This window comes from Arachis ipaensis, chromosome B2 (assembly GCF_059453495.1).
Source record: "Arachis ipaensis isolate K30076 ecotype BB chromosome B2, ASM5945349v1, whole genome shotgun sequence".
Taxonomy (NCBI): Eukaryota; Viridiplantae; Streptophyta; class Magnoliopsida; order Fabales; family Fabaceae; genus Arachis; species Arachis ipaensis.
The window spans coordinates 58,212,615-58,225,412 of record NC_142437.1 but is presented as its reverse complement, the minus strand read 5'-3'; the positions used below and the strand labels follow the sequence as shown (position 1 = coordinate 58,225,412).

The following is a 12,798-nucleotide window of genomic DNA, read 5'->3' as shown; positions in this document are numbered from 1 at the left end:
TTGAACGCAGCATTGGGTCTCCCATGTCCCATGCCCGGCCACATGAAAAAATGGGATGGCGATATGAAAATATTAAATGCACGGTCAAGATTTCTCTTATGTGCTGGAATTTTGTATTTTGCAATGATAATCCAAATGGATTCTTAATTATTTTTGTATTACATAAGATAATTATTATTACAAATTAATAAAATAATATTTATTTATTAAAATATTAAATATATTAATTTTTAATAATAAAATAAAAGAATTTATTAATTTATATATTTTTATTAGAGGAATGCTAGGGGATCAGTAACTTTTGTGATTTGTAGCCATCAAATAGCTATCAATGATGGTTTTAATGGTGTGAGATTTCATCCAATGGCTCACTTTTCTTTGTTGGTTACATACTGGCCAGAATTTAACAAAATTGCTGGCCCTAGATTTTTTTTTTTTTATTATATTCATGAGAAAATAATTTATTCGGAAGAATTATTAGAGAGTACTTTGAAGTATCACTATCAGTCTAGTCTCTATATATATGTCCAAACTCCGGATTGCTTAAGGGTGATTGTTCATGCTCGCAGTCACCGTGAAGGAAAAGCTGTCAATGGAGCAGTGACATAGAGATCTAACACTCACGACAGAGAAATAATAAAAGTACAAAGCTCTTTCCTTTCTGTCTGTATCTGTTCTCCTCCGTTTCCTCTCTCCTTTTTGAAAAGAGGGAAATAACAATAAAAATAAAATGCCGGTGTTAATTGTTTTTTATTCTGCACACTCTTTCTCATTGCTCATTGTATTCGCTCTCTCTCTCTCTCTCTCTCTCTCTCTCTCTCTCTCTCTCTCTCTCTCTCTCTCTCTCTCTCTCATTAGACATGTCCATTGTTACTCGCAAGATGCAAAGTAATTCTCCTTTTTTTGCGTGTATCTTATCCTATATGCTATACTCTGTTACATTTTTATATGCCGATATTCAAATCTCAAGTCATGTGGATGGATTAATCACATTATGGTTGTGCTACGCTCAATTGCAAATATTGAATCACGAATTTTGTTAAGTTATAAATCATAATCCATGAATTTGAATCTGAAGCCTGGACTTTTAATTTTTTCGGTGGGTTCCTGATCTCATTGCAAGAGAATTTCTTTTGTTTCGGTTCTGCATTGTTATCTTTTTCTGTGATTTATGATATGTTGTTTTATTTTGTTGACAATGACGTAATGGAGTGCATTCTCTGAACCATACAGATACAGAGTGGATTTTGGCGGAGACTAACTAGTTCAAGAAAGATTGAAGGAAGATGAAAAACTCCGTTTCAGATCGCAGTTTCTACATTGAGAGCGACGACGAAGATGAGGAGAAGGATTTGAACAATGTAGATCAAGGAAACGATTCAGACGATTCGCATGAATGGAATGATCACGACGCAATGAGAAAACCCAGTTCCTACAGCATGGCATGGCCTCAAAGTTACAGGTCAGAACCTTCTCTGTATTTCTGTGACAGTGAGAATCCGTCAAAAAGTTGTTTCATTAGTCACTCATGAAATTCAAGGGTGGAGAAAGTAGATCATAGATGAGGGACCACGTTCTCATCAATTCGTGATAATATAGTTGTAAACATTATTGAAACTTAATTATGCTATTCAGATTATTTTGATGTAATTTAGTGGTAAAATGTTTTATACCATATACTAATTTTACAACACCATCTTTGCGACTGTTGTAAGAGTTAAAATTTTTGTAGTGATTTGACTACTGGATAAGATGTATGTGTATAATCTGAAACTTAGGTAATTAACATTAGCCATGGAAGAAACATATCTGCAAATATTTTCGTTGTTTATCGAAAGGTTTTTGAGAAAGATCATCGATATGCCACAGCTCAGTGTCTCAAAAATCTATTGCATCAATCTCTTTTAACTGATGTTTCAGGCAATCCATTGATCTGTTAGGCAGTGTACCATCACCAAATATTGGATTTTTGGGCACTACCTCCCTATCAAGATTAGGAAGTTCTTTTATTGTTCCACCTTTGATAAAGAGGCACCCCCCAGTTCCAGATACAATTCCGTCAGCAAAGAAACCTCTGCTACAACCAACAGACATTGATGATCAGCGGCGGAGCTCCCATAGCCTGCATCCTCCCCATCTGTTGAGGGGTTCTACTAGGAATGTGATTTCCAAGGTTGCTCATGATCATGAAGTTCATTTTTCTGGCCAATGCACTTTTGGTCAAGCTGTGCTTAATGGTAACTAGTGGATCCTTGGCTTTCATTATGTACTGATCTCTGATTGTGCCTCTTGGTGAATTTAGAAAGAAAAATAAATGGAGTTAAAGCAAAGAAGGAAGAACATAATACTGAAGCTATATTAGATATACAAATAAACATAGGATGCAAACTGCTTGTTGCAGTATACAGGATTAATTTAATGAATATGGACCATGTCTATATTTTTGTTCTAACAGGTAGTTAAACTTGCTCCACACTTTCAATTGGAATGTTCCCACCTTAATTATTTTCTAAGTTTTAGGATATTTTGGCAATTTACCTTTGTCATATTATCTTCCTTCATATCAATACACTTTTGTACTTTATTATGAATATGAATATAGTTGTGAAGAACTATTGTGGTCCTCCCTTGTGTAAATGCACCTCATTGGATAATTTCCCAAAGAATCATGAATAAGTGGTCCTACACCAACTTTCTTAATGTCAGGTATCAGTCTTACCTCTGATTTAAGGGACCACAAACCACTAATGGTCACAAGCATTAGAAAACAATGTTGTTGATAGTTAATGCAACTGTCGCATCTCTACTTGACTGTGATCATTGCTTCTTTATGCTGAGTTTCTGCTCATGTGCAAATAAGTATTAGCCTTTGGCCTTTCATTTTTCCTCTGCCCTTTGAAGTCTATATTTAACAAAGGTTATCATTTAACATCAAGATGTCTGGATTTATCTGAGATTTCCATAAAACTAAGACACAATGAAATCGTTATTTTTTGGCAAACTAACTTCTGTTGCAAGGACAAGATAAATTGTGAGCCAGTATATCTCTGAATTTTTATCTACAGTTTTTGAATATTAAATTTTTAGTTGAAGCTTTCACACTGGCTTAATGTAATGATCAACCTCCATAAAGGCATAAACTATTTGGTGAAGCTGCAGTGTTGGTTTTTATATCTGTAACACGGTAATATTCCCTCAGGTTGTAGCTTAAGTACGAGAAGAGAAGGGAGTGAAATCGAGTGCGTTTGGTTGTTTTTATTTTTTGTTTTCATTTTTAGTATTTTCTATTTTCATGATTTTGCAAAGGAAAAAAAGAAAACAAGATTTTATTATTTTCATTGTTTTCTCTTTTTTCTTCACAAAATTCTAAAAATAGAAAACGAAAATGAAAACACAAACAAACACACCCTGAATTTCTCACTGTTAGAAGCTCTATATTGTGTCGAGTAATAATTCTCGCATAGCCCTAAATTCTTAAATTAAGACCCAAGTTTGGTTTATATATAACCAAACGTTGTATTTTTATCACCATTGATGCACCAAAACTAGTTATCTATAACAGAATTGACTGCCTGACACATATACTGCACAAAACCATAAACCAAGCATTTAAGGTGCTATATTTATGTCTTATTTTGAATTTCGCAGGCATAAATGCTCTTTGTGGTGTTGGAATCCTTTCTACCCCTTATGCCCTCAAAGAAGGTGGATGGGTTGCGCTTTCAGTCTTGTTTATATTTTCAGCTTTCAGCTTCTATACTGGGTTGCTATTACGTCACTGCTTGGATAGTGAACCTGGGCTTGAGACATACCCTGACATTGGCCAAGCAGCTTTTGGTACTAGTGGACGCATTTTCATTTCTGTAAGTCTTCCAGCTGACTAATTGCTAATTTTATTTGAGTATGCAATTTTTCTTCAATGGGTTAGATTCAAAAAAATAAACCTCTGACCTTTTTCGGCCATTTTGTGGACACAGGTAATATTATACTCGGAATTATATGTAAGTAGTACATTCGCCTTCACTCAGTGAGTATTGCTTTTTTCCACTATTTTCGTTGTAGTAAAATAATATCTTAACAACTTAGCGTTGTCTTGTTAAGTAGACTCAGCTATATGGATTAAACTACTGCCATGTGGTCTTGTATTTGTTAATTTAAAGATTATTTTACGAGGGTACTTGTTTGGGTTGAGCAGTTTTGGTTATTATTGGTAGTCTCCTCTTATGATCTTGAGTATATATTTTTAATCTCATCAGCTGATAACATAAGATGGACTATTTTATTTTATAGTTTATCTTCTTCTTTTATACCTTTTAGAACTTAATAAGGCATTCTTCACCAATGTTATTGTGCGAATAGACCATAACAAAATGGTGGTGTTGAGCATAAGAATTGTCATTGGAGTGAAGCAACAAGTGCTTCTTCATACACATGCTCCTACAAGGCTTTGAAGTAATGTTTTTTTCCACTTGTTATTTAAATACCTTTGTACCTGAATTCATTTTTGGACAATAGCCGAATAACTTATTGTTGTTTCCCTTTGCATCTTTCTACTCACTAACTCCTCAGAATATTGCTTGTACTTGTTTTGTTGCAAATCTAATTTCTGTGTATAATGAAGTTACAAGCTAAAGCTCTCAAATAGTCAAATGCGTATTCCTCATGTAGCCTTGTGGTTAGAATCGGGATTTTTGCTATCATTCAGACAATCACTATTACATTATTATACCTCTGTGAACGTCACGCTCTTTGAGGGGATTCCTTTCCCCCTAATCTCCTATAAAGCATTCTTCAATGCCTGTTATTCTCTCTAAGAACCTGGTATCTGTAAAAGAATAGGAAATAGAACAATAGTAATATAGAGAAGATATAGCAAAGATTAAAGAGAGGGAAAATAGCGGTAGAAACAGGGATGCTGAATGATATCAGTCAGTGTCTATTATTTGCAGAAAGAAATGCATCAAGGAAATGACATAGCAGTTTGTGAGCAGCTGTTCCCCTCCTCGTAAGGTCTGTCCTAGTCCAAACTTCCCAGAAAAATTTCATCAAATTCTCTCCATAGGAACTCCTGGCCATTCTTTTTTTAACAGAATTTCCTCTCATTCCTAGCGCTTCCCACTATCCTTGCCACCTGGCAATTCAGTAACAGCCAGTCCCATCTTATTCTCACTAACCTCCATAGCCTTTCCAAGATATAATTACTCTTGCTTGAGCTTTACATTGTAAAATTATAAATGGAGGTAAACTTTCAACTGTTTAATTACTTTCTTGTAATCTTGATGGTGGGTCATAGTAGTTACCATCCTTTTCTTAGAATATATCAAATCTCAAAAACTTAATATTTTTTCATGCAGGCTTGTTGCATAGAATATATAATTTTGGAGAGCGATAACTTATCTTCATTGTTTCCAAATGCGCACCTAAGTTTAGGTGGACTTGAATTGAACCCTCATGTTCTATTTGCAATTTTGACCACCTTGGCTATTCTTCCTACTGTTTATCTTCGTGATTTGCGCATTCTGAGTTACCTCTCAGGTAAACACTTTACTTTTATGTTTACTTATTTGCAAATAAATGTTAGGTAGCAATTTTTAGAAGTTATATCAGTCTCATTCACCTTTTGTCCGGACAAATTATAATCATTCACCTTTTGTATAATCATTACTCTATCCAGTTTTAAGCGGGCAAATTAGATTTATGCCGGATCATTATTTTTTCATATGAAAGCATAAATATTAAGTAGGTTCCTGCTTATTGTCATCTAGTGACTTGAGAAAAGAGAGCCTGGGGGAAAGTTTAACAACTTTTGGTATGACTTGCAGCTTGGTTTGCATGCTGTATGTGTGTGACAGGATAAACAAATACTGTATGATAATGATATGATTTTACTCGTTGTTTGATTTTATTCATCACCATTCTATACTTCAAAATAACAGATATATATGAGGCTATATGAGACTATATATGAAGCTCTTAACATTTAATTTACAAGGGTATTTTATATTTTTGTATATTTTTTAAAAGTAAAAATTAAGAAATAAATATTTAAAAGAATAATTAATATAGAAATAAAATATTTTTTTAAATCAAATTATAGTAAATTATGATTTTAAAAATCAAATTCAATATAAAATTGTAACAAGTAATATGATTATAAATTTAATAATATATACAGTATACAATTACTAAAGATAAATAAATAATAATAATTTTAAATATAAAAAATATTAGTTTATTAACAATTACAATTAATTAAATAATGACTTTTGAATGATACATATATAAATTTTTATAACAATGTTACAAATTTTAGTAAAATAATTAATTCACTAAAATTATATTTTGTGATTTTCTTTTTGTTACAATTCACGGTGAAAATGGAAAATATCAACTTATATTCCTTATTCATTTTATAGACCTCAGATCAAGGTTTTTCAAAGAACATAACGTTTTCATTTAAAAATTAGATCTAACTTAGATTTTGTTGCTTATAAAAGTTGTAAAGCACAGTTAACTATTCCTTCTCGTGTAGTTTTAGTCATATCACTTAATTTACTTAACTTATCAAAATCTCATTCTTTTTTCTAGCTTTAGTTGTTTTACTCAATATACTTAATCTGTCATCCTTTTTTCTTGATCATTTGCTATCTTGCAAATGCCTCTTCCTTTCTTTCGTGACAAAATACTAATAAATACCCCCTATAATGTCTTGTTCTTGCTACAGTTACCACCATTTGTCTCCTTCTTAGTCATCTTATACTTTTTCGGATCTCCTCATTTTGGAATAATAAGCACTTTAAAGCATTCCTTCTTTACATTCTCTGGCACACTTGTGACTTACTCTTTATCTCTTGCTCAGATACATCTTGTTTCTCTATAAGGTTTTTTTGGCCACTTTTCTAATAACTTCTGACATCTCATTCCATATTTTTTATTTGAGGAATGTTAGAGGGCCATAAAAATTTCTTGTTTTTGGCTATCATTTGGCCAGCAATAATTTGCATCCATATTTGCAGGTATTTGCACACAAGAAACATATAATTTGTAGCTATATTTACCAGAGCTTGCACACATGAATTAATACAATTTGCTCCCATATTTACAAGTATTTGAACACAAGAAACATAATTTACACCTATATTTACTAGAGTTTGCACACATGAAATCAATATAATTTGCACCTACAATTTTTAGAATTTGCATACATAAATGATAATTTAGTATTTATGATGACCAAATGATAGCCAAAATTATAAAAAACTGATGGCCACGTAGAGTTTTTCTTTTTATTTTTATTAGATTTCTTACTATATAATACAAAATCTTATATAAAAGTGTATCAAATTCGGCATAGTAATAATATTTTAGCGGGCTCATATAATCAAGCCTTCTATGTCAAGGATTTGGTCGTGTGCAACATTTGATAATGAATGCAACGTTTTATTCTTCAAGACAGATCTTTACGGTATGATGATTGAACTGTTTGGGCCTTTGGCTAAGGATGGGTTATAAATTGGAATTTAGAATAAAATAAAAAGTTATATTAAACTTTTTAAGTTTAAAAAAATTGAGTTTTGAATAATATATTTATAGAAATTTTAAAGACAAAATATAAATACATAAACTTTTTAATTTATTAATTATAAAGTATTAACTTATGCTTTACAAAAGCAAAAGCACCGTTCAAATTAAATCACCTAATATAACATTTTATTTTATTCTAAATTCCAATTTCTACTTGTCTGATTATGCTTACACCAAGTTTTGTCAAAATGCATTTACCCTTCATATTCACGATCGTTTTAGCAAACTCAAGGACATGAAGTGCCATCCATTGCCACATATCATAATCATGTTATGTAATCATCTCAATCCCAGGGCCGGCTACTCCTCTCTTCCATTTTTTCCTGTTTTCAAACCGCTATTCAAAATCAATTCAATTCGAATAAAAGGAACTATTGTCCTTAATTTTCCTAAATTAAGGAATATAACAATAACACAATATATTTATATTGGGAGAGATAGACAGAGAGAGACCCATGGGAGGGGAGGGAGGAGGGGTGTGTGTGAAATACAGTCACTATCTTAGAGAACAGAGAGATGGTACCTTTGATAAAATGTTATTTCTAAATGGTTTAGGGTATGGATTTATAAATTTAGAGTTGTCAGGAGGAGGTCAATGTAATTTATCCTAATTTTTAAAAGATAGACGTTGGATTTGTTTTATGTAATGCTTCATATGCTTTAAACTCATTCTTTTTGGTTTTTGTTTTGTTTTAGGAAAATCTTCATATAAAACTGTATTGTATAACAGTAACTTCCTTTTCCATAACTTTCTTTCTGTGTTGATAAATTTAGCCTATATTTGGGTCTCGACAATGACATTAAAATGTTATCATACTTGGGTTATTCCATTATGACCTTTTTATGTTGTGTGTCTAGCATGTGGTGTTCTTGCAACAACTTTGGTGGTTCTCTGCTTGTTTTGGGTTGGCTTAATAGATAATGTTGGCATTCACAGCAAAGGAACTACAATCAATCTTGCAACTTTTCCTGTTGCTATGGGTCTCTATGGTTACTGCTACTCAGGACATGCTGTGTTCCCAAACTTGTATACAGCCATGGCAAACAGAAATCAATTCCCTGCAGTGCTTTTAGTATGGTAAACACAACATAATCTTTGAGATTATCCATTGAGGCATAAATCATCTAGACATTTGAATTGGTTAAACTCAAAGAAAAAGTTACTCTAGATTTCTCGGTTTTGATATATATATATATATATATATGTAATACACATTCTTTCTACATGCAGTTTTGCACTCTGTACAGTTATGTATGCTGCAGTAGCTATTATGGGATACACAATGTTTGGAGAATATACATTGTCTCAGTACACTCTTAACATGCCTCAAGGCATAGTGGCCACCAAACTTGCTGTGTGGACAACGGTATGCTCATTTTAGATTTTTGAAGAACAATTTCCCATCCCACATCATACTTTATTTGCTGGATTTTCTCTCTAAATGAGTTATTTTATTATTATATATTTTTGTTTGGGAGGTAGATTTTAGAGATTAGAGCCATCTTCTTGGTTGAAACAACTAGCTCTGAAACTTTTGGCACGGTATCCAAGAGTTCATTATAACCTCGGCATGGTCTTATTTTGGTTCTTCAAAAGGGAGAAATTGGAATATGTAGATATGATCAATACAGGTGGGTGCAGTGCAGATGCTAATATAGTTTGTTTTGTAGTTGTCTAAGTTTTAGGCGATGAAGAGTTTTTGGTGTTTTTGCTTAGCAATTGGTCATATAGGGTAAAGGGAGTCTTGAAGCATTTAGTTGTCTCCGTATGGCTTCAAGGTCATGGGTTCAAGCTGTAGAATTAGCACTGATTTAATTATCGGGTTCAGACTGCTTATATTATACCCTTTGGATGTGGCCCTTTCTTGGACCCTGCATTATTGCAGGATGCTTGTACACTAGGTTGTCCTTTAATTGATCATATAGGGTGCATGGAGAAAAGGTCTGATAAGGGTTTATCTTTGGGGTATTTGTATACTATGCTTTAATTCAAAATTAATGGAAGTTGTAATGATCAAAAACTTATCTCAACCCCAAAGAATTCTAGCAATAGACTTGGTGTATAACTTGATGCCAAAAGAAATTGCACTTTTAGTTTACTTACTATATTAAAATCCAGGAAGAGGTAATCAAATGTAAAATAACCCAGCTCAGGTACAAATTAGACTTTTAGCTACTAATTGGACTAGAAGATACATGAGATTCAGATGTTTTTGGTCAATTATTATTCTTGGAACTAGTTTACTTTGTTATTCTAATCAATACATGATTTTCTAACCTAATTCTGGACTTTTTATTTTGCAGGTGGTGAATCCATTTACCAAATATCCTTTGTATGCTTTGTATAAATACATAGTTCTTGCTCAAAATTATCTGGCATAAGGAATGGAATCCAATCCGATAGGTGTCCCTCTAATTTGTGCTGTCAAAACACAGCCAAGCATATTCTTAGTCTCTAAAACGTGTCTCTCTTAAAAGTGAGTCACTTGACATTGTTAGAGTTAAGGCTTGTAGAAGATAGAGAAGATAGATGGGTAATAGTGCTATAAGTTGAAAATATGATTCATATACGCAATGTGATGTGCCATAAAATGCTAACTTATACAATTTAAATTACAATGTATTCTGCCCATTCATAAAAGTTTATTTTATCATACATTTTGCTTCTCTTAGGCTGCTTTTCTAAGACTAAATTTTTTTAATTCATTATATGTACATCCTAACAAGCTTTTCCAGGTACTAGGAATGACACATATCAATTAAGTTGTTTTGGTTTCTCTTCATGGAGTACCCTGAAGATATGAGAAAATGATTTAGGGCAGAAATAATTTGTTTAAATCCATTATTACACATAATTTGTTGAACGAAAAGATGTTTTCTCTTAATTAGCACCACATATGCATTGAGTTTGACTCCAGTGGCAAAGTGTCTAGAGGAGCTGATACCATTAAACGACCCCAAGTTTAACTTATATTCAATCTTCATCCGAACAATGTTAGTGGTTTCTACACTGCTTGTTGGTCTTTCTGTTCCCTTTTTTGGTGAGTCTTTCTTCTACTTAACTATGTATTTCATCGCATTCACTGCCAAGAACCGTATTAGAGTCTGGGTTCAGAATGAAATTCAATATTTCTTCATACAACAAATTTGTTGAACCAAGGTTGCTATACCCCTTTCCTCGCTCCAAATTTTCTACAATGTTACTTTAGCTATAAATTCAATTTAATTTTCTTTATTTTTCCTTTTAAATGAACTTACTGTTTCAGCATTGGCTTCAAGTTTATGAATAACATATAAACTTTTCACTGCAGGTTTGGTAATGTCATTGATTGGATCTTTACTCACAATGTTCGTTGTAAGATTACTGTTTATTTCCTTTCCTTGTCCTATGGTTACTAGCTACTCAGCATTTTGTTAATAAAAAGCCATTTTGGATGCAGTCCTTGATTCTTCCCTCTGCTTGTTTCCTAAAGATTAAATGGGGCAAAATCTCTCAAATTCAGGTACGATGATGATGATGATCATTGTAATGGTACTGAATGCAAGTTACAAAATTACTCAATCTTTTACTCCATGAGACTATGTTTTAGCATTGATATACTAAAAAAGTGAAACCACCTTGTAATTAACTAGAGATTTGATTTGTCCAAATGAGTATTAACATTTTTCCACCATTAATGTTAATAGCATAAGCAAAGAGAAACCTTTGAAAAAATTGAAAATGTAGTGAGTATTCAATCATAATGTGTCTTATCAAATTTAAGGTGACATGCAAAAAGTTCTATTAGAATTGAACATGCCTAACTTAATGTCAAAAGTTGACTTAAGAGGTGGTGGTTGGAGCACACTTACTCGCACTTATAAAAGCTATCATAGCCATCTCCCCAATCAATGGGAAACTAGAAATATACGTTCTACATGCCGAGGACTAGGTAAGTGGAGCATGAAAAGTTAGCAGGACTAGGAACATGAAATAGTCTCTAATAACACTAGAATTGAGTAAGCAACTATGTAAAAAAGGTGAGTTCTCCCACACTTAGAATTGAGTAGAACATTTTTTATTGCATTCCAAATGTACTATGTTGATATTAATAGGACCTGTAGAATCTAGAGGACAATGAATTAAAAAATGATCATTTTGTGAACCATAATGTACTATGCTGATATGTATAAATGGAAGAGGAAAAATCATCAGATGTTTTTTTGAAACCACTATACTCGTTCAACGTTGCTTGTTTTTCATGGTTATGATGAAGTCCACTGTGACATAACGTCTTTTCTCTTCCTGTCCCTACAGGTAGCACTTTGTGTTACAGTTATGATAGTAGCTGTTGTATCCTCCGCTTTTGGATCATATTCAGCAATCTCAGAGATTATTGAACAGTTGTTTGGATAAAATTTTTGCACCTTAGTCATGGACTGAGTTGTTTCTTGTCTTATGTTCGACAAAATCCTACTATTTTATATTTGGTTTTATTTCTAATGGCCAATTTTGATCTATTATTATTGTTTGAAGCCATTGTGTAAGGATGTGTTTCATCTTTTTAAGAGTATTTTTATGGCCAGGACTGTATCTAATAAAATCACATGGGGTGGGGGTGCCGGCCAAAGTTTTGGAGTAGAGGATTATCATCGAAGATGAGTGCAAAATTTCTTGATATACGTGAAATTGAGTAAATAGCATTTACATCACTTATAATGTTAAGTTATTGCAGTTCTTCTCAAATTCGTACAAATATTATACTCCGATTATGTCCGTAAAAGGATAGTCAAGTTAATTCCTAAGCTAGTTTGAGTTTCATTCCTTAATAGCTTAATAAATTAATTCATAAGCTCGTATGTCGTCAAATTTAAACTTGATATTTCAACTTATATATTAACCATGAGCAATGTTAAATGCTCGGCAAATATTATTTTTATCAGTATTTAGTCAACAATAATTTGCATCCATATTTATAAGTATTTTATACATAAAAAATATATAATTTATACATATATTTATTAGAGTTTGCAAACATAAATCAGACTACAATTTTCAGAATTTACACATAAATTAATAAAATTTATTTATTAAAAATAATTAATATTTATGCTGGTCAAATAATGGTTAAAAATATTAAAAAATATTTATTCCAAAAGTTTTTCATTAGCTAAATTAAGACCATAATATAATCACAACAAATTAATACTATAATTTTTTTACATAATCTTTTA

The 12,798-nt window shown here is 32.3% G+C and overlaps 1 protein-coding gene across 3 annotated transcripts; it reads left to right on the top strand.

Annotated features, from left to right (window-relative positions):
- Nucleotides 1–511: 511 nt before the first annotated feature.
- Nucleotides 512–12,246, top strand: LOC107625252 (amino acid transporter AVT1C-like). Of its 3 annotated transcripts, none has more exons than XM_088503458.1 (13): nt 512–642; nt 1,234–1,462; nt 1,921–2,237; nt 3,649–3,863; nt 3,978–4,001; nt 5,355–5,535; nt 8,443–8,662; nt 8,816–8,951; nt 9,889–9,912; nt 10,484–10,625; nt 10,896–10,939; nt 11,025–11,087; nt 11,882–12,246. In XM_088503458.1, the coding sequence occupies exons 2-13, from the start codon at nt 1,287–1,289 to the stop codon at nt 11,978–11,980; spliced, it is 1,641 nt and encodes a 546-aa protein (XP_088359584.1). In that variant the 5' UTR covers nt 512–642; nt 1,234–1,286; the 3' UTR covers nt 11,981–12,246. The 3 variants fall into 3 exon arrangements, with proteins under 3 accessions (XP_088359584.1, XP_088359585.1, XP_088359586.1); XM_088503459.1 differs by lacking the exon at nt 512–642 and adding an exon at nt 851–888; XM_088503460.1 differs by lacking the exon at nt 512–642 and adding an exon at nt 920–1,099.
- The last annotated feature ends 552 nt before the right edge of the window (nt 12,247–12,798 follow it).

Excerpts from the sequence above, each read along its gene's own strand:
- LOC107625252 (XM_088503458.1), top strand. The coding sequence starts at position 1,287 with ATGAAAAACTCCGTTTCAGATCGCAGTTTCTACATTGAGAGCGACGAC. Across the intron at positions 8,952-9,888 it reads AACTTGCTGTGTGGACAACG|GTGGTGAATCCATTTACCAA; the intron begins GTATGCTCATTT and ends TTTATTTTGCAG. Across the intron at positions 11,088-11,881 it reads GCAAAATCTCTCAAATTCAG|GTAGCACTTTGTGTTACAGT; the intron begins GTACGATGATGA and ends CTGTCCCTACAG.